Source organism: Anabas testudineus, chromosome 15, assembly GCF_900324465.2.
Source record: "Anabas testudineus chromosome 15, fAnaTes1.2, whole genome shotgun sequence".
Classification (NCBI taxonomy): domain Eukaryota; kingdom Metazoa; phylum Chordata; class Actinopteri; order Anabantiformes; family Anabantidae; genus Anabas; species Anabas testudineus.
Window position 1 is genome coordinate 11334376 of NC_046624.1, and position 21458 is coordinate 11355833.

At 40.5% G+C, this 21458-nt stretch overlaps 3 protein-coding genes across 4 annotated transcripts; all 3 read right to left on the minus strand.

Annotated features, from left to right (window-relative positions):
* Nucleotides 1-5828: 5828 nt before the first annotated feature.
* Nucleotides 5829-7817, minus strand: c15h10orf53 (chromosome 15 C10orf53 homolog). Of its 2 annotated transcripts, XM_026353819.1 has the most exons (4): nt 7614-7817; nt 7396-7515; nt 7165-7273; nt 5829-6168 (listed from the first exon to the last, which is right to left on the minus strand). In XM_026353819.1, the coding sequence occupies exons 1-3, from the start codon at nt 7705-7707 to the stop codon at nt 7209-7211; spliced, it is 279 nt and encodes a 92-aa protein (XP_026209604.1). In that variant the 5' UTR covers nt 7708-7817; the 3' UTR covers nt 5829-6168; nt 7165-7208. The 2 variants fall into 2 exon arrangements, with proteins under 2 accessions (XP_026209604.1, XP_026209603.1); XM_026353818.1 differs by having other exon boundaries at nt 5829-7273; nt 7614-7815.
* A 1244-nt stretch (nt 7818-9061) lies between these two features.
* Nucleotides 9062-13509, minus strand: chata (choline O-acetyltransferase a). The gene is made up of 14 exons (XM_026354292.1): nt 13432-13509; nt 12848-13039; nt 12424-12542; nt 11755-11808; nt 11488-11668; nt 11208-11385; nt 10959-11128; nt 10711-10811; nt 10473-10601; nt 10267-10389; nt 10030-10171; nt 9860-9922; nt 9623-9760; nt 9062-9493 (listed from the first exon to the last, which is right to left on the minus strand). Exons 1-14 carry the CDS (start codon nt 13477-13479, stop codon nt 9062-9064), a joined length of 2070 nt encoding a protein of 689 aa, XP_026210077.1. The 5' UTR covers nt 13480-13509.
* A 1265-nt stretch (nt 13510-14774) lies between these two features.
* slc18a3a (solute carrier family 18 member 3a) lies at nt 14775-16855 on the minus strand. Its single transcript, XM_026353817.1, has one exon. The coding sequence runs from the start codon at nt 16853-16855 to the stop codon at nt 15296-15298; it is 1560 nt and encodes a 519-aa protein (XP_026209602.1). The 3' UTR covers nt 14775-15295.
* Nucleotides 16856-21458: the final 4603 nt, after the last annotated feature.

Genomic DNA, 21458 nt, shown 5'->3' on the forward strand with positions numbered 1-21458 from the left:
TTTAGTCGGTTAATTTACGGTAAGTCTGTGCTTTGCTGTGAGTTTGGAAGCACTGCAGTCTGACTTTGTGCTGCAGTTAATGGCTATTTTCATTATTAATTAAGCTTTTGGTTATTATATTTAGATTTTGACTGAACAATCTTTCAATCTGAAGCATGAGAAATGGCCATGACAATTTTCCAGAGCCCGTGGTGACATCTTCAGAGTACTTGTTTTATTTAATTGACATAAAACATATTAAGTCCACAGCTTCTTCATACTGAGAAGCTGGAAACAATTGTGAATAATAAAGGATGCTTGATAAATGGCTTTAACATTAACCAACAATCAGAATTGTTTTGATCAGTTATCAACTTATCACCTCATTACAGCTACAAATGTTCAAATTGCATTAGAATAATTCCTTCTCCAAGAAATAACTATGACTGAATAGAATTTATTTAATCACAATTTAGGAGAATACAAGAGAGGGAGTAAACATTGACGTCAAGTCACGTATGTAATGCAAACAGTATATCCAGCATGTGGTACGTCTGCCTAACGCCTGCTCGCCTCCTCACCCCACCCACAGGTTGTTCACGCCTCCATCTTCCATGTGAATGCTGATGACCCAGAGTCTGTCAAGTACATTTGTCAGGCGGCTGCAGAGTGTGGGGTCATCTTCAGAAGGATGTCGTCACTGACCTAGTCTGTGACATGCATATATTTGGTTTTTAAAGTGTGTGTTCTGACAGGTTTGTTACAGATGATTTAGCCATAATAAAATGGAGCCCACGTTCACTTAGGCACTGATGTACAAACAGATCCGTTGGCAGGAGCATGTGTTGAAAAAGTACTCATACAAGCTCATCACTGGCGAAGTGGTGATGCAGCAGGAATGTGCGGTTTGTGATTTAATGCTGTTTCCTCTTGTTAAATATACTGTATGTTGGTAGCTGATACTGTATGCTGTTTTATTTGGTATCACCATCTGCTGGACTATGTGCATTAAATCACAGTTAGATATTACCCTAGCCTTCGAGTAAACATATTGTGCCAGCACTGCTGTATTTGAGATTCAATTTGCTGCCTCAGTTGAATCACCTAACCTCACAATCCCTCACAGAGTATATATTGCTCAATGAAGTTGAAGTAGACCTCATATTCTGGCGTCATTCATTGCAACATCCATTCTGAAACGTTTTTTCGTCCCACATGTCAGAGAAATGCCTCAGTACCTCTGTGCTAGTTTCAGGATTTTGATGGACACTGTTTTCTGTTGTGTGGCCCGCTGTTTGGAGTATTACAAAAGCCTATTTGTAATATACTGTAGCACTGCAGAGCTATCTTGCTGATGGAGAATTTTTCCACCTCTTATAACTTTCTCTGCATATACCCTCTTTCTCGCTGTCTCTACACAGAAACATGCAGTTTTGGTTCAACAGCTTCGTCCTTTAATTAAGGTAAAACATTCTGCATCAGTTACTATGTGGCATTACCCATTGTCCTTTTTTCACAATACCAAATGTGGTTGCTGGAGGAAGTTGCGAAAATTGTCAACATATGCGAAGAGGCATGTCTGACACTGGCTCATGTCTCTTCACGTTATAAGAAAACCTGATAATTTGGTGGGCAAATAAAGTAAATCCAGTTCATTTGTACTTAATTCTTTGTGTTCCTGCTGGAATTAAGCTGTCTTTCTCTCTCTCTCTGTGTAGATTTCTTGAAAACAGAGGGAGAGCCCAAGAGCGTGAACTGTGTCCCCCTCTGGACTGAACTAGGACGTTCTGCAGCACATTGGCCTGAGAGCGAGCTCAGTGCCTCTGGAAGATTTTAAGATCCACCCTAGTGAGTGTAGCTGCTTTTTACAGGAGACAGGCTAGCAGTGATAGTAATAGAGGTCCTAGAGGTAATACCAGGATACATGCCCCTGAATAATACGCTTAAGGTTTGTGAACTACACAAACCTGAGTGAAACAATTTCTTCATTTTTGGCATATTTTCTATCATGTATGTGTCACACAGTATTAAATAAATTAAAATTGATCACTTTAAACAGACCCCTTCCTGACAGCAGATGGTGTTAACCCTGCCACAAGGGTTTTTGTATTGTTATTTACAATAAAGTTCATCAGTCCCTTTTCCAGTGTCCACCTAAGACATAACTTTGTTTCATCTTTCTTTCATAATTTATTTGTTTTCTCTGTATATGTGTTCTCCAGGTGTGTCCTGTATGTTGCGTGGCCAAGCTGAGCGGGTGAAAAATCAGCAGACAGACATGAGCTCTGGGTGAATACATGGCTTTCCATTCCCTTCTTAAAGATGGCCCTTTTTAGGTGAGTCAATATCGACACAGGGATCTAGATGACTTTTTTTATTTTGCATAAATAAAAAAATGTCATCTAGCGTTTCAGCTATGGGCCAACGAGCAGATCTGCTGTGTTAAAGAAACCTCAAGTGTAATTACTGAATAGAGAGAGTGCTTTAAGTATATTGTTTTTTTTTTTCTTTTTACATCTGGGTTTTTACACCTTGGGAGTCCTTGTGGAGTCATAATCTACCCACTTACTGAATGAGCTCACACACTCATCACAAATTAGCTTCATCTTTCATTACAGAGATGTACTAAAGCTCTGGGATAAGTCACTGTCAACTTTTAGCTGAATCATACTGTGATGAAATGAGACATTTTTACAGCACATATTTCTGTTGTTCAGGTCATTGAGGAACTGTCGATGAAAATGTATTAAATTAGTTATTTACCTAAATGAAGAGTATATGATTTTACCATCAGGGTAAGATAAAAAAAAGAATGTATTGGACTATACTGGAATAGGGTAACTAATAAAGTGGCCACTGAGTGTATGCTGATTTTGGAAATCCCTACTAATACTGTGGTAATGATTCCAACTATGTCACTCAGCCCCACAAAGACTTGTAAGTTGATGTTGCTCAGAATGTTTGTTGAGCCTGTCAGGGTCAGTATGCCTGACGGAGTTAAAGAAAGAATATCTTCTTAATGATAGTGAATTAAGTAATTGAGGAGGGGTTCTACAGAGATAGTCGGACAGAGAGAAGACGTCAGCAGAGTCTCCTGGGATCTGTGAAGCCCACATGGTGTTGTCACGGTGTGGCATGGAACGAATGACACATGAACAAAACCAGCTCCCCCTTTCACTGCGCCTGTCTCGTCTGTCCCCTATCATTTCTCCACCAGCCCATATTCACTGACAGTGCCCCCCCACCACCACCCCAGCTCACAGTGACATACATCACACTAACAACAGGGTTTTTTCTTTTTCCTTGCATTTACCACCGACATTCACTTCTCCATATCTGCTGTCCCCTTTAGCAGGGTAATTTTCCTGGCTGAAAGAAAATGAAAGCAGTCAAACAGTACATGCATCACCTGTTGTTTATTTCATTCTTTTAGGTGTCTATGGTGTCAGTTTTATTCTTTGAGTTACCTTTGTTTTGGTTGTTACCACCTTGTTTTTCTTCCACCTGTACTTTTTCCATCCCCCATGACTCTGTTTCCCAACTTAACAGCTGAGCATATTGGCATGTTACAGTTGAGTGGACCTGCTTGCGTTTCTGTGATCTACGTAACAGTGTGGAGTAATGGATTCAGTCATTGTGTTTGGGTGAGTTACATGCGCTGGGCTGTGCGCCCCTTTCCCTTACTAATGGGGGCCCCAGGCGCAGGAAATGTCTGTTTGTGTTTCTGGGTATATGTGAATAAAAGAATGAAGAAAGAGGTGGGCAACCCCAGATAAAGACCTCATTGTTATGAGATTTTCTGTGTCCTTTTTGGAGTGTAGAAAGAAAATGAAGCATGACTTTATGTGTGTCTCTTGATGTTCTTTAATTCAAATTATTTCTTGAAGAGAAAGTGCCTGCATTTGTATAAACAGTACCTTATGTTCCCTCGTTGGTCCATAATTATGGATGATATTATTCAAAGTACTCAAATCATGATCATCTAGTCTCCAAGGAGGTAATTTATCACATTAAAGATAATAATCAATAGATTTTATTTCCTGCAGTTCTTCCGTCTGACCATTACATAACCTCTAGTGCTGTGTGTGTGTCTCTGTGTGTACATGTCACTAAAGTGATGTTAAAGGGGTTTAAGTGATTGTCTGATCGAGCTGCTTTTGAAGGCTGATTCTTACTCTGTGAGCGAACGAACTGGCAGAGCTTGTTAAAGCCTGGCTCTTTGCTCACATCAACTCTTGTTGGCCCCTCAGAGTGTCTGAAGACCAGTAGAGAGGAAACTGTTCACAGAGTGTCTTTTAGGACAGGATTTTATGTGTTTGCAAGTGCACATTTAACTTGTATTTACTGGGTAAAGAACCGTTTTAAAGAATCAGTTTTGCTAAGACAGTTGTTTATTCCAGAAAATGATATGATTATGCAGTTTGTTTTCGTCTAAACACTAATGACTAATCATTAGGTTAGATTAGATCGTTTTAGTTTATATCACACATCATTTATTAATGTCTGCTAGGTGTAATACATACTATATCTTACTTAGCAGCAGATTATATCATGACATTGATTTTTTCAATGCTGCTTAATCTTTGTAAGTAGCACCACCATCAACATATCTGTGTTCTCATGAACCACCTTTGGGCTAACCAGGCTCTTTACACTGTCTGTAACAGCTCCTTATCAAAGTGTAGGTAAGACTGGAGACACTGAATAAGTCACTTTGTGGCTGTGTGTAACGATCACTGTGATCTCAGTTGAGCTTGTTTTTGCATTGACCAGTTCGAATGCTCTAATGTTAGCTGCCAATAGCGTTCTGTTTCAGTGGCTGTGCTGAGGTCAAGACCACTTCAGTGATGGCCTAAGAGATGATTGCCAATTTCTTTAAAGCTAAAAAAGTCCCTTTATTATGCCCTACAAAGTGTTGGTATTCAGCATTAACTCAGGGTCAGCAGGGATGAGGCAACATTTGAAGAGGGAAGCACAGTACAGTGGGCTGTGTCAGCAGAGGCTTTCCAGATTCATCTTTAAATGGGATATTGATCAAACTATTAGTGGAAACATACTAAGGGATTACTATTCTCTGTCCTCCTGTGTGTGTATGTGAAAGATTGAAAGACAGTTTATAGACTGTAGGACACAGTTTGTTCTACATAAAGTCAAATGTTGTTTGACTACAGTACAGTTTATAATTCTTCTGTAATTGTATATGTTCAGTGGAGACTGAACATCATCTCCACCATAATTCAACACGAAAACACGAAAGCAGATAATGTCTTAATATCTATTAAATTTTTTTCATCTTCGCATTTCGTTAACAATTATTGTTGATTGATACATTACTGTATCCCAATCATGCACAAAAAATCTCAGTTTGCAGAAACATGCATCACTTTTAATAGATCATTCATAACTCAAATGATGCTTTATGTTCTTATTTAACATTGTGAACCCCTAAACTAGCTGTAGTTTGGGGATAAAGTTTTGGGATATTAAAGATTTCTCTCTCTCTCTCTCTTTTTTCTTTTGTATATGCACAGCTCTTTTCTCAGTCTCTCAGTTTTCAGCCACAGTGAATGTCTTAACTGATCCCCTGTTGCATATAAATGCAATGCTTTGCGAAGCATGAGAAAATTACTTCCTGAGCAAATTAGTGAGAGGGCCAATAGGGAATTATATTGTTTGTTTTTTATGAAAATCTCAGAATTTCTGGACTTGGCTGGCTGAGCACAAAGGGTTTTAATTATTTGATTGTTAAAGAAATGTTTTGTTTTCCCAATGCTGATGTTGCGTGCTATATGGTGGCAACAAATTAGCGTGAAAAGAGATAAAAACTTTTATCTCTGGAGTTTTCAATGAAGATATGGATGACAGAATCAATCTGTTGTTTGTCACTGACAGAAACTTTTCTCTTTCCTTTTTTCACAGCTGATTATATTCACTTCAGAGTCTCTGCAGAGGCACCCAGATGCAAGGTCCAGTTTTGATGATCTCGCCAATGGTGGGTTTTCTTACGAACAAGAATGTGTTGTAAGTATTGGTACAACTACTGTACAGTGAACACGCCATGTTCAATGTACAGTATGTATGCACTAAATTAATTCAATTAACTAAACTAAGGTTTGTTCCTGATGATGGTCCTGCAAGTCCAAGTGAAGAGGGGGATCTTCTGCACTGGGAAAGTCTATTGTGAACTGGCTAAAGAGAGAAAACAACGGAATTTGGAGGTAGACATTATCATCTTCAGACCTGAACAGACGTTAGCAGAAGGCATGAGATGCACACATAAGAGACTGGTGTAACAAAGAACATGAATCAGGTTTAAAAACTGTTTGAAATTAAACACATCAGTAGATTTTGTTCCTTTATTTACCATGGCTACCTTAGCTGTGAGTGAAGGAGTGTGTGTTTGTTGTCACACATCACTTCACCAGGAGACATGAGCCAGCTGGCACAGAGACTTGCAGCCATATTTTCTACTTAGGACATAAGGCTCAGCTTCCTCTTTGGAGGCTGAGGGACGCACACACATATAAGCACAGCAAAGCCTTGGATGTTTTGAGAGCACTATTGACATTTGGTTGTCAAATTAAAATCTCGAGGTATTTAGCAGAACTGATATTAGTTACTACTCTGCTTAGAAATGCTTCAAAACAATACGCTTCCTCTATAACAACACTGAAGCTCACATTGTCTCACTTACAGCTGGGATAATCAACAATAAGCCATGTGCACCCACTGTTTGACATATTTAATGCCCTTAAAAGAGGTTTATCCAAGGACTTATAATAATGATAATAATAAATAATAAAATGTGAAATAAAATACTGCATGTTTAAGTTCAGCTTTGTGTTTGGTTGTAAAACACAGTTTAATTTTATTGGTAAAATTGATCTAAATCTTAATGGATCTCTTTTAAATTGCTTAGGCGCCTGTTGATTCTTCACATCTTTCCTCCAAGTTCCTAGTACATTATGCAACTTAAGTGCACAGGGGGCTATGGCTCACAGATCAACTAGTAAACCATGCCCATAGTGAAATGTTGGCATTGTCCCATCTATATGACTGGAAATGCTTAGTCCTACCCACAGTGGTAGAGCTGCTGTGATCTGCAGTAGATTGTACAGGTGAACCTCAGAAAGTAGCCAGTGAGTATAGGTCATTCATTGGAAAAGGCACAAAAGAGCTCTGCACCGTATATTCATGGGTGTTTTTATAATCAGCCAGGTTGGTTATCTTCAGTAAGCGTCCTCTACAGCGGTTACGGCCTGTTTGCAAACAGGATCCAGTTTCCCGTCTCCACCTTCAGACAAAACCAAACATGACATGCTGTGACATCACACAGTCAGCATGAGGTCACACGCAAGCGTGGTGGTCGTGCGTCAAGATCAGACCCCTCCAAAAAAAAAAAAAAAAAAAACTCACCAAAGTGCAGCTGCTTTATGTGACACCTGAAGACGAGCTCCCCGCTGACAACCAGCTCCACCAGGTTCCAGTCGCTGGTTTCCTCCAACACGCACCGGTGGCCGCGCGCTCTCAGGGCGGCTGCAAACGAGTGGGGACGCACAGTGTTTGACCAGGGGAGAGAGACAGCATGCACATGTCCCACATGGTATCCACAGAGGAGAAGAGCCATACTATACCCTGGAGACCCTGCAGTCGGACCGTCCTGTGCTGGACGACTCCGCTGGATTCATAAGGTCCGTAGCAGAGCGTCACCTGCGCGCTTACCGGCATTGTTGGTGTTGGTTACCTGGGTAACTGTGCCAAACAATACGCCTGTTGCCAACACCAACAGCTGGACTCTGTTCATCATTAACTAGTCGTAATTAGACCTCCTGACAGCCACAGTTCAAGCTGAAATGGTTCACAACAACGTGAGAGTCTGAAGTATGTTGCCTCTTTAAAAAGCACTTCATCTGCCACCCAGAAGAAGTGGCGCATACATGAAGTGAAAGGTGTGAATGTGAATGTGTGGTGGATGTCTCTAATAAAGTGGCATCATTAGAGCATCTGCTGAAATGCTCAGTTGCTTCAGCTTCAGCACCTGTAATGTTCATTAGGTGAATGTGACAGTTTTTCTATCCAAACACAAATAGTAGTGATCTACTGTATGAGCAGCAAAGATGCACAGGAGTCCTTGGTTTGTTTAGTTTTTTTTCCTTTGCTTTAATGTTCAATGATACTCTATATGAATACAATATCTTGATAAACACAGTGGTCACCTCTGGTTAGTAAGTTCCTTTTCAAACTTACATTTAAACCCTGCAACATTAGATTATATCATACAAAAATAAATAACTGAATTGATATATTCTGCTCATAAATTTACACGTTTGATCACTTCACATTTTTAAACTAATAGGTATTATGTACACAAGCACAGTATTTGGCATTTTTAATTTAGCGTATACATTATTTTATAAAGATACTTTTTAAAACAAACATATAAGTAATACATACACACTGTTGATACAATAGACAACAGTTAATGAAGACAGCACAACTGACAGTTGCATAGAAGATTCCCAATGTATCGTAATCTTCAGAAAATGATTAAATAGCAGCATGCATTTAGGAGGTTGACATATACTGAGACAACTGGCCATTTTTCATAAGTCACATACGAGTTATGCTTTGTCAAACTGACTGACAGGCTTCATAGACAAACTGATATGTAAGTGAGAGAATGAATCTCGAGGATTGCATTTCCTTTTTTCCCCCATTTTAATGTTTGCTCATTTCCCGTCAACATTATTTCTAGCTCAGGTAGTCATCTAACAATAAATGCAGTCTTATCGTTGGCTCACTAATCTCGATTAAGTGCAAAACAATGATCAAGAGCTCAAAATTGGCTCAAGTGTTCATCTATGTGTAGTAGTAATTCAATTCCTGCCTTGCTTGGATATTATTGAAACAGCCACAGAAAGTATCACACACCTCTGATATTCCTAAGAATAAAAATGGTTATAATCAATTCTACAGATTATTTTGCATCACAGTTATAGTGTATATTTTAAGAAGTACTCAACGGAAATACATTGTATAACCACAAACACACAATAAAAGTTACTCCATCAGTGCTGACTTTTTATCGTTTACTTCCGTTCTCCAAACCTTGTGCTTCTCCCTGCGATGAAGTCTGGGTTTGAGCCTCCGCTCTAGTCTGGTCTTCTGTCTTCACCACAACCTGTGGTAGTGTTTGCTGATTCTTGGTCAAGTCCGAAGGTCTCTGTGGTTTTTTGTTTTGCCAGTTTGTTTCTGTTTGCGTGTGGGTTTCCAGCGTCTGACATTGTTTCCGCTCCGTCATTTTCGAGCTAGAGTTGCAGTTGTTGCACAGATCCCTCATGTGCAAGAGTCCCTGCACAAGACACTTGACAAATTCTGCTGAACATGTCTGTGAGCTCTCGTGGAAACTGGACACAGAGAAGATAATGTGCTCTGACTGAGGGTTATAGCACGCTCCATATCCATTTGGAACGACGGGTCCATAGCAGCAAAACATCTCAACAGTAGTCGGGACCTGAGGGAAGAGTCACTGCTTCAGTGCTGTGCTTTTACCATTGCACTCAAATGCTGCTGTAGAGTTATGATGTCTAGCAATTACAAAAGCAAAACCTGAAACTGGTATTTTATTAAAATGTACCTGTACCTGACTTGTAGAGAGAACAAACTGATTACTGATGAGATATCCTTCATCATTGAATATTTCTGGCTTCTCTATCTTCAGTTCATGTGCAATTTCACGTAGTCCTAGCAGGTGATTGTCTATTGCCAGACCTGTAATAGCCTGAAAAACAAAATGTATGTTATTGTATTTTCTTTGATAATAATTAAAAATCAACATTGTATGACTCGATATCTGTGGACAAGATTGGAGAATAGCTACCAGAATCATGTACTTTGTCTGGGCATTTATGGCACCTTGTAACAGCTCCATCTTTTCTTTATCCTGGAGAAGGAAACAACTGACAATCAGTATTAGACTAGGAAATCTGTCTTATTTACAGCAGAGCAACAACCAAAGGAAATTGACAGTTCCACAGTGAGACATCTTACACTTGTGCTGAGTTTCCCATCAGTCATTGCTTTTACAAAAGCCAGGGCTTCGGGTGTGGCAGAGCGGATGTTGTCCACTCTGCCCTGCTGAAAACGTCGTATGGAAGCACTCTCATAGGTTGACACTGGTCTACCATGACATCTAGAGTAATACACAAAGTAAAAGCCTTGTGGCTTGGAGGTCTGGGTTAATATGACATGTGAGACTGACTGCTGTAGTGATGTGATTTTTCTTACCGGTAGTAGGCTAACTGAAGAGCAACCTGGATGTAAGCATCTGGACTCATTTTCTGCTTCTTGATGAACTCTTTTCCATATTCATAGAATTTGTGAACGTTTATGTCCAGATTTCTCACCAGCCTGAGGAAATACAGTAAGAGGAAATGTTGATTTGAGCCGTTATTGATTTGTTGGACTGTATAGAAACCAAAGTTAACCAAGACCTCTTCAGTGTGTCAGCAGAAGAGGCGAGACATTTGTGAATCTCTGGAGTACATTTCCAGCGCAGTCTGCGAGGTGCAGGCAGCTCGCTCACACTTGCAGCTCTGACCAGCTTTGATGGGCTGCCAATCCTGATGTCACACAGGGATATAAAGTAACTTAGCATTCCTTCAGAACTTAATTGCAGTTTCAAAGCATACATTTAGCATTTCAAAGATCCAAATGGATTAAAATCCTTACATGTATTTCAGAAGATACTCTGTGCACTGGACAAGGACAATTCCTTCGAATGGGGAGTGTTCACACACGACTCCACAACAGCCGTCAGCTCCTACAACAAACTGACACCATCGTGCTATATTCAATAAAGTTGTAAGTCATTTCCTTTCTCATTCTCTTTTCTTTCTTCAGTAATCTTTATTTAACCAGTTCTCAAACATGCTTGTGCAGGAGGATAACAGCCTCACATGGTAACTGTGCTCACAGACCTGCATGGGCTTGTCGTACCAACGGTTGCCGCCATTCTTGGCCGGTCCTCCTCCGTGCAGCATCAACATGGCACGTGCGCTGTCACTCAGCTCAGGACCACTGGCGTCATCAAGACAAACCAGACACAGACAACGCTCGATCATGTCCAGAGAGTCCCTGTTTGTAGACTCTAGAAGATAATGAGTAGAAACAATTCAATTTGGAGACACTGACATTCACCTGACGTTAGAGGTTATTTTGAAACGGACCTCTCATGAGCACACTGCGTGACTCTGCCCACTCTGTTCGCCCATCTGAAGTGAGAAGACCAATAGGTGGGAGCAGCTCTTCTTCGTTGTCAGCCATCTTGACAATTTTCTCCAGCTGTGTCAGCAAATCTCTTTCATTCAGTCGGCGGAAGTTGATCACCACATCCAGCACAAAGAACTAGGCAGAGGTTCAGATTGAACAGGACAGGAAACAGGATGTCATCATGTACATCTCTGTGATAACTAGTCTATGGCAGTTTTGTTTTTCACTTTGTCTGACCTGGTTCTTACAAGCAACAATAATGTGTTCCGGTTCTGGCATGACACTACTCTCCTGGGCCACTAGTGTGTCCCTCTCAGGCCCTGGTAGGCGGTAGGAAGTGAAGAGACGATAGTACTGGTCCATGCACAGAGGGGTTCCAGCCAGCTGGCCCCTAGCACAGTCTACAGGCAGGGCACGTCTGCACACATGGGAAAAACACAGCTGCTACACCTGTTTATGAACATAGTCTGCTACAATTTGTGCTCGCATTGCACGTTAACTTACGTGTCGAGTAAAGTCTTGTACTCCAAAATGCCAGAAATTAAGTGTGCGGCAAACCTAAAAAGCAAAATCATTGCTTTGTTAAATTCTTTTACGATACACACACATGCTGTTGAGCTAATTATTCTCTGTATTTGGCCTTGTTCTTGATTTATTGTAAAGCTATATCTCACTTAACAGTGTAACTGCTTCATGTAAATCATGTGGTTAAGGAGCAAGTCTCAGATCAATGCCACTTTAACCAAACCACAGCCTTCAGTGTCTGTGAGCCTTGCCACCAATCGCCTTGCCTGGCCTCTCAGCGCTCAAGGTAATTTATCCTATCCATCTGTGTGAGCAGGGATGTATTCAGTTTGCTGTAATCAATCAAAGCTGGTCTATGATCAATTTATTCTGTTCAAAATCATTTATTAAACTCTTCATGCTGGAAACAGTACAAAATGCCTGTCACTTGATATCTTTCTGATTTAAAAAAAAAAAAAAATCGTGAACATTACAGCTTGTTCTTTAATGGGTGTCGTGCAGAGGTTGGGTAACAAGGGATGACTTGTTACCTGACTCTGACAAAAAGATCACTCTCACTACTGGATTACTATCTGTCCTGTGTTATTATGTCACACTTTGAGGTTTTGTCTCATGACTCATTTGTCTTTGTTCTGCAGTACCTTATACCTTAAAGAGTCGATGGAGGCCCTAAAGCTCTGTTGTGGAAAGACCATTGCAGGACTGGAATTGATGGGCAGAGCCAGTCTATTATTCAGGTACATGTCATTTAGCCAGTAGTCGTACACCTGCAGGGGGAAATGAAGGAATTTGGAAGTAATGGGGACACGATTGCAAGCATGTAAAACACAAGATGAGATGTGGATTTACAGGGGTCAAAATGTTTTCCAGTAATGTAAACAATGATTAATGATCACTTAAATCTCAACACAGTGTAATTTGCTGCATAATTTGTCTGCACTTTAAATGAGAATAATGTAGATTATTCAAACATACTTTCCATTTGTCACACAGTGATTTGAGTTGCTATCTCTACTATTCGTTGTTAATTTGATTTTGTCTCCACAAGACATTACTCTTTGATTTTATTTACCCAGTTTGCCTTGCTCTCCCTCCTTTCCACGAGTTTGCTCTGCAGTAGCTCCCCCACCCCTCCAGGGGCTCCAAACTCCTTCACTAGATGTTGGGTCTTGTTAAACTGTTCTTCTGTGAGCAGGTGCTTCATGCACCTCAGGTACATGTCCAGAGTGTCCTTCAGGGCAGGGAGTGGCAGCTTTGCCAGGCCCTGCAGTGTGAGGGAGGAAACACTCTCATCACCCTACTACACTCTGCACTGTCTGCACATCAGCTCAACATGTAGAGAAGCTCCAATAACACCTACATGTTTTTGTTAAGAAGTATTTAGCTAAGCAATAATGTTAATACATTTTAAGTGTATTGTTTGACTGAAAAAACTACAAGTCAGAATTATTAACAATTAATTCACTTAACTCAGAGTTAGAGAATATTTAGGCTAAAAAAAGACATCCTGTACAATTTAATTTTAAACCTTCATGCAAAATAATTTTTAAAGGATGTCCTTATTGATTGTAAAATATGTATATGCATATAGTTAGGTGATGTATATTCCAGTGAAATAGATTTCATGTCAAAATAAATGACACATGATATTTTTACCTCTGAGCCCGCTAAAGCTTTGGGGGGCTCTCGGTCCAGAACTGGCATGTTGACGGAGCACAGGGGCTGTGATGCTGATTATTGAGACAGGCTGTGTCCTTCCCTAAAACCTATATCATCAGCATCAAATGAATGCAAATGAGGGCACTTTTAAATGACTGACAGTGCGAGCCCACTCGTCTTTAAACGTTGCACTCTTGTTTGGATAATTAAGACAAATGAAGAAGAAGAAGACAAATACAAATGCATCCCTGTGATAACAAGACAGGAACGGGCAGTATTATGTTCTGCATTGCTCATCAACGCTAACAAATGCTGACAGGCTGCTGTAACTAATTCTAATACATTTACCAAAGTAAAAATAATCCATCACACACTATTGAAATGTTTTACTCACCAGAGACAAAAACAGCCCCGCTCCTCCCGAGGACTCAAACAAGAAGTTTAGATTTGTCCATCTTGACTTGAATCCATTTCTGGCAGGATTTCTTTTTTAAATTTCACTACTTGGATCTTTTGAGCATCTTTCAGTCCCCAGCATGGCAAGAGAACAACTCCCTCGCCTGCTCAGGAGAGATGTTGAGAAGGTATCTCACCCTCCTGGCAGCTAAGCTCCTCCCAGAAGTCCTGCTATTCGCCGAGAAGTTTATTTGGCACTTTTCATCCTCACCCGAGCTTATTTAGACACGACTCAACGATTTAGACCTTCACACGCTGTGCGCAACAACAGTTCGGATGTATTTTGCACGAATGTCTTCCTCTGGACTCCTTGTTGAGCAATTTGAGCTCATGCATTGCTTCCTTCTCTTACTTGTAGCTGTTTTAATTTGCGTTGTGTATGTAATATTGTATGCAAGGATTTGCAATTTGGACAGGCACAGACGCTTTGACAAACTGTTGATTTATTTTACACACAGGAGCCACAGCTGGATCCCACATTAAGTAATTACTGGATTTGGTTCTAAATCTATTTTTAATCAGTCTTTATAATTGACTTAGGTATTACGACTATTTAGTTATTGGATGTTCTATTTTACTACAGTAATAAGTATCGCAAAACTACAAAGTATGAGCCCTTAATAATATTTACTGGCTTAAGCAAAGGCAAAAAATCCAGGAAAAGTGAAAATTCCGCACTCTGCGATTAAATTATAACCATATTTTTAAAGTATCACTGTATTATTTTGCAAATTTTGTGGATTCCTTTGTTGTAGAATTAAAGGAAATCGTCATTTACCCCAAACAAATAACTTTTATAGAAGGAATAAACCGCAAACTGTATCATTCACATGATATTGTTTAATTATATACATGAATATACATGTATGTACAGTCGCAGATCATACAATGAGGCTATGCATTCCAGAAGCACACCATCCAAAAGAAACAACATGAACCAAAAAGACGCAGATTTCACTTCAGTTCCATCTGTTGTATCTTTCTGAAACTGCCGTGTGACACAATATTGCATATTAAGTTTAGCAGCACAACTCTGGCGAAATACAGACAGATTACACTGAAAGACATATTCATTATTATAATTCTTTTTTCTTTACACTTACACATAATCCCTGAATACAATATGAGTCTGTTTCTGATACAGTGATAAATATTGGTAATGAATAGACATTTAACTCAACAAATCTTTCACAATACTCTCACACACGCCAGCCAGCGCCTTTCTACTGCAAAAACTTTTACGCTGCTTGATTTGACAGAACCCGGAGGAATTGTCACCAAAGTCAGTACATAACTGGTGTTAATACACAATGCTAAACGTGTTATGCAATTGATTGGATCTGATGGGATGCACACAACTCTACATGGGCACTTCGATAGTGTTACACACATAGTTAAAGGTCTTTTACGCGTATTCTCCTCCAGAGGATTCCTCCTCCGAATGTGACCGTTGCGCAAAGGTTTCAATGCCATTCTCGTCGATCGTTGTACACAAACCCTTTCTCTTCTTCTCTCGTTGCTCCATCTTAATCGTGTCATACAGCCCTGTCGGGCCATCATCCAGGAGCATGTTCCTCTCGGAGAAAGAGGGCTTCATCTGTGTGACATTCTTCAACAGAAGGAGCGCGGGTGCGTAAAGTACATTGGCGAGGCCCATGCCTAAGTTGAGCTGAACAAAGCCCAGATTGTGCACTATCTGTCCAGCCGCTACGGGCCCCAGGGCATAGGCCACACAGTAAGAGATGTCTGCTATGGCGTACACGCTGCCATAAACTGATACGTGACGCACATCCACCAGGAAAGCCAGCGTTGGAAGGAGCGCCGTATCCACGAAGGCGATGCCAAAACAGATTCCGCACAGCGGGATCATGAGCTGTCCAAAGTTTTTACAGGCTGGCACTGTGCAGGAACTGGCGCCTATAAACACCATACCTATAGCTCCGTAAAACCACTGGAGATGAGGATATTTTGCGGCTAATTTGACAGTTAGATACACACCTAAAACATGAGGGAAGAAGGCGGGGAACCATGTCATGCCAATCTCCCACTGACTGGCATGCATGGTTTCCTCCATCCATTTGGCAATAGTGGGTTCAAGAAAAGCCAGTGGGATGTTACAAATTGTTAAAGCACCAGCCACTACAGCTATGTAAGGGTCAATCATCAGTTTATATATAGGTGTACCCACTGGCATGTTTTCTCTCTCTCGGTTAGAGAAAGGTTTTAACACAGTCAGACACAATGCGCCATCAGCGAGGCAGATACAGGCCAGAATCAGGAAGGGCACCCGCTTTCCTGCAAATTCATATAGGACTCCTCCAAAGGGGGGCGCAACAAGACTTCCGAAAGAGATGAAGGCCAAGGCGATACCCAGCGCTTTGCTTCTCTCAGCCTCCTCCGTGTACCTGTCCGCGATCAGCGCGATCCCTGAGGTGTCCGCGAAAGCAGAGCCGAGGCCCTGCATGCTGCGCGCCAGGAACAGAGTGGCATAGTTTTCAGCGAAGGCAAAAATGAAAGTGGACAGAAACATGATATTGAGCCCGATGAAAAGTGGGATATCATAGCCGACCCTGTCTATGAAGGTGCCGCTTAGTGGGTTCACCAGCAGCTGCAGGATGGCCTTGGAGGCAAAAAGAATACCTATCTGTAAGTCGAAGTTCCCCTTGGCCACTCTGGGCACGGTGCTGTTAGTGGAGTTCGTGTGCGATGCAGCATCTTGGGCATGTTCCGCTGCGTTCTGTAGCCCTTCAAGGTAATCGGGTATAATTGGTACAATTACCATGTAAAGCATGTTGTCTAACAAAAGTGCTGTACAAACTATTATTAGAATAATCCTTTTCTGCCGATCTGGGTCTTTGATTACATTGCCCAGTTGTTTAGTTCTTTGGCCCATCTGGGACAGTTTGGAGGCGGCGGATTGAGCCAAATTAGGGGCTTGTCCCTCTGTGGTCCCCTCCGGCTCCATGTTTTCTCTCCTTCTGGCTTAAGTGTCCCTTAAAAAATAAAATCGGCTTGCCCCTGTTGATTTGTTTACAGAATTACGCACGCTCGGCGCATCTGTTGTGTGTTTTATTTTGTAGTCTTATCCAGCACCGAGAGCCCTACTAACGAGCTAGACAACTTTCTTCTGCTTTACCTATTCTCTGTGCCTCGCGCCGTCCGTCATCGCACGCTCTTTTCCGCTCTCGTGACTTGGAGTCGTTTTATGCCCGCTGTCCCCGCTTGCTTCATTGTCTCCTATCCCGTCATCCAGGTGACGCGCTGGTCCCGTACAGCGCTCGTAAGTCGGGGATTCACCTGCAGCTCACTGTGCCGGTTCCATCAGCGCACTCGCCGTTTTAGGTCCGACTGCTGCGCGCCCACGGCTCCCAGACGCTCCCAGCTGCCCAGCTATCTCCAGTCACCTGTAACGCTGTGAGCTAAGTCATCATTTCACATCAACCAGGCTGGTTTTTGTCGGCCGCGGAAGGAACACATACTGCAGTTAGTTGGCTCCCATAGGTGTCCCCCCTCCCCCTCGCATCTTGCTGATGGCTGTGACGCACAGTCCTGCTGGTCTCCAGCATCTCCAGATCTTTTATGCTAATTAAACACAAACTCCCGAGTGCACACTGCAGTCCAGTCGGTTGCTCCAAAGCAGAGCTGAATCTGCTCGCTTCAGTTTCTGTTCCATTCAGCTTTCTCCAGTTAAAACGACAAGTACACCATTTTATTTTATTTATGTCGAAAATAAGGGTAAAATCGTTAAATGTTTAGAATCCGCGCTCATTTAGCTTTTAACCCAAGGGAATCTAGTTATTATAGACTATTTAAGCTTAAGATCAAAACTATAACAGACAAGAAAACCAAAGTTTCGTGTAGCTCGCTCCAGCGTCCAATCGTCCACATCCACGCTGTTCAGTAGCTATGAAAACATCCAGTAACGGGGATCTTGAGCTCTCACCTTCCAGTTCATGTGATGACTGTGGTAGACAGAACAAATGTACTGATTTTCAACTATGCCACACCCAAATAATCAAAATTAGTATTAAAAGATCAGAGTTGTGTCAACATCTGACAGGATTTTATCTGAACTGCATCTACATCCTGTTTTTTTATTTCCACAAACTGAACTGTACTGGTCATTTCTTTTCTGTTTCTTTTGAACATATTTAGCCTTTATAGGAAGTCCATACACTCACCCTTACCATCGTTAAAATGATTAATTATATTACTTAAGAAACCTTGATGAGATCAAGTTTGTTGCGCTTTCACTCAGCACGAGAGACGTGGAGTCGCAGGTGGACGCTGCCATCTACTGGAGCAGAAGGACTTCATCATCTCCTTCTTCCTGTGGCGTTTGACGGTTGATTCTGATGTGAATCTATGTGTGCATGTTAAGAGATAAGCCTTTTCAAAATAAATATTATTTTATCATTTACATATTCTCTCAAGAGTTAGAATGAAAGTCTCCGACAATTTGATTGGATTCATTTGAAATCTCTTTTCATATAAAGTGTTTTCTTCTTCTTTTGTTTTGCTTAACCCTATTTATTTTCAGAATAAATACAAAATAGATAGGCCTAATAATACTAAGTTGCTTGTCAGCTGTTGCTGGAGACTACAGATTGAAGAGTAGATAGGAAACAAAAGACAGAGCAGTATTGTCAACCAGTGGAGGAATAAACTAGTCAAGGAGCCCCTGAAACCTGAAAAGTGGACTCTAACAGGTTCCCTCTGAATATGTTATTCCATATGTTAATATTATAAAGTCTAGATTCCTTTGCTGAAAAACATTGATTCAATCAGGTCTGATTTCATGAATGTAATCAAGACGGAGAGAGTAAGCCTACTAGACAGTAAAACCATGTAGATTTTTATTTCAAATGGTTCTAAAAAGGCACGAGATTTCAGTAGCAATCTATGTTCCTAAGTAATTTTTGGCTGGTTTTGTCTTTGAGAGTCACATCATTGTTCAGCCAGTAGATGTCCTCATATCCCTATATTTACAATAAATAAAAAGCCCAGGGCCCTTCCTTGCATTTTCACATTATAACATGGTCACTACTCTAAAGCTTCTAGAAAGGCCTTGTTTACACACAATGATACAGCCACAGGTTGATTTTAGACTCAATTTTAATGTTTAATATACCAGGAAGCTCAAAAAAGACAAAGGTTGCATGCCATCAAAGTAGTCAATGTCTGAGCAGCTGTACATTTGGTTTCATTCCTGATGTGTTTTGATCAGTGAGCATTGTAAAATCAGGAGTAGTGTTTAACAGCAAGTCATTTATACAAACCAATACAGTCAATGAAAGTATGTAACAGTTAAAAGGGTAAAACAACATGAAAACCATGGAACTATCTTTGGGAGAAAAGCAAGTCATTTTGAACCTAAGAAGAGGGAAAAATAAATCAGAGGCACTGCACAAACACAAAGCACAAAAACAAAAAAAGCAAACCTCTCCTCAGGGTACGAACTGGAAAGCCAGGCTCCAAAAAGTTCTGAAGTTTTATGGGTCGATGAGACCAAAATAAACCTCAATTAGTCAAGTGATGGAAAGGCCAAAGTGTGGATGAGGGAAGGAATCGCTCATTTGTGAAGCATGATGAAGGTAATATTGTGTCTTGGGATTTCATGGCCGCTTCTGGAACAGACTTAAGGTTTAGTGTTTATTAATGCAATAACACACAATAATAGCAGCAGGATGAAAGGTGGGCAGAAGCATTTTACACAGAAACTAGCATTAGAGCAAAGAAGGGATTTCCAAAATATCAAATTATATTGATTTTAATTGACTTTAAAAGCTTGATCCAATACTAATGCTCACTTAAACTTTTGGGTGATGTGCTCTGTATTGTTTAACATATCCAGGTGTCAAATAAAAGCTCAAATTTTAAGCTTTCATGTCATTTCCATCTTTTAATCCTAAACCAGAATGTTTACAGCAAACCCGATGCTCTTGGAAGGGACCGTACATGCCTCACTGTAAGAGAGAAAACAAGTCAAATAGTATTTTATTTGAAGCGACCAAACACACCGTTTATTTCCAGCTTCTTTGAATCAAATCTGACAAATCCAGTCTGTCCTTTCCCACTGGAGCTTTGTTTGACGTAGATGGGTGAAGCTTAGTCAAAGGAAGTTAGGAATCTAACCAAAAATGGGACTTACAAGTTTTATTTTTAGATAAAATGTTACATCACATTAGTGAAAGAACAGCTTTGATAATCATATTTATTTCCCTCGCTAAACATACTGAAAAGCTAAAGCAGTGTCATGAAGGTTTCGGCTTCTGGTCAACCCAGGAGACTGCTACATACTGTGTATGTTTGGCATTCATTGTGAGGACACTCATTGACATAATGCATTCCCTAGTCCCCTACTGATCTATCTACTCAATTTTTAATTTATCCCATGTACTGCCTTATCCTAACTCTAACCATCACAACTAACTGCCTCCCCATAAGCCTAACTAAAACCTAATTCTAACCTTAAAACCTAGTCTTAACCCCTAAATTGCTCTTTTAACACCCTTCTCATTGTGAGGACCGCCTAAAACTTCCTTACTTTGTAAAAATGTCCTCATTCCAAAGGTTAAAAATTCATGCTGGTCCTCACAATGATAGCCATTCAAACACACACACACACATAGATATAGATAGGCAAAATAAACAGTCAATGCAAACACAGTTTAAACTTACTTAACTTTAAAATGGTGTTTTCAATCCCCTCTATTTTTAGGGAGAATGACCTGTTTTTAGTTCACTGTCCTCTGGACTGTTGCACATGGTGGACTGTCCTCCAAACTGGACTGGATCTGCTTTTGCTCTGCTCTGATTTGAAACTAGCTAGATCACCATGTAATCTTGAGTGGTTGCCAAATTATTAATGTCCATATAAAATCCCAATCCACAGCGGTCAATTGTTCGCAGCCTAAACATTATAAAATACTTAAGTCATTATCAGGATGCACTGTAATAACTTGATGATCTCTCGAATCTTCTTGTAAAAATGAAATATGACAAGCAATACAGAAAATGCTTTCTTTTGTAGAAGCTGCGTGCATACTGCTTAAAAGTTGATAATAACATTATTCATGTAGCTGAGTGGATTACAAAAAACATCATCCCCACATATAAAATCAATCCAACTGAACGCAAAGTTTCATATTTGACAAAAGTAGAGAATTTAATTTCCATATATCACCTCTGGATAAATAGATATGTCATCTTTATTTTGAGTGGAACATTGTGGAAAGCACAAGCTCACCTGTGTTTTCAAAAGGTTAAATTGAAAATATTAAAATGTATTTTTAATCATAAGGAGATAGTGAGTAGCTTACCATGCATGTGCTCTGTTGTATATTTCTCTACAACATGTTGGGTTCTGTTTAAATTTGTGTGTGTGTGTTTATGTGTGTGTGTGTAGGTCAGTGTCAGTGGTCACAATATTGTCCAACCTTAACTGGTCAAAGTGAACGATTAAATGAATTAAAACAATGATTTCTAAAGAGCAGTGACGCACAGCTCCACTTTAATCCAGATTACACTGAAGCACTAATCCTGTAGAAATACAGTTTCTTCAAACA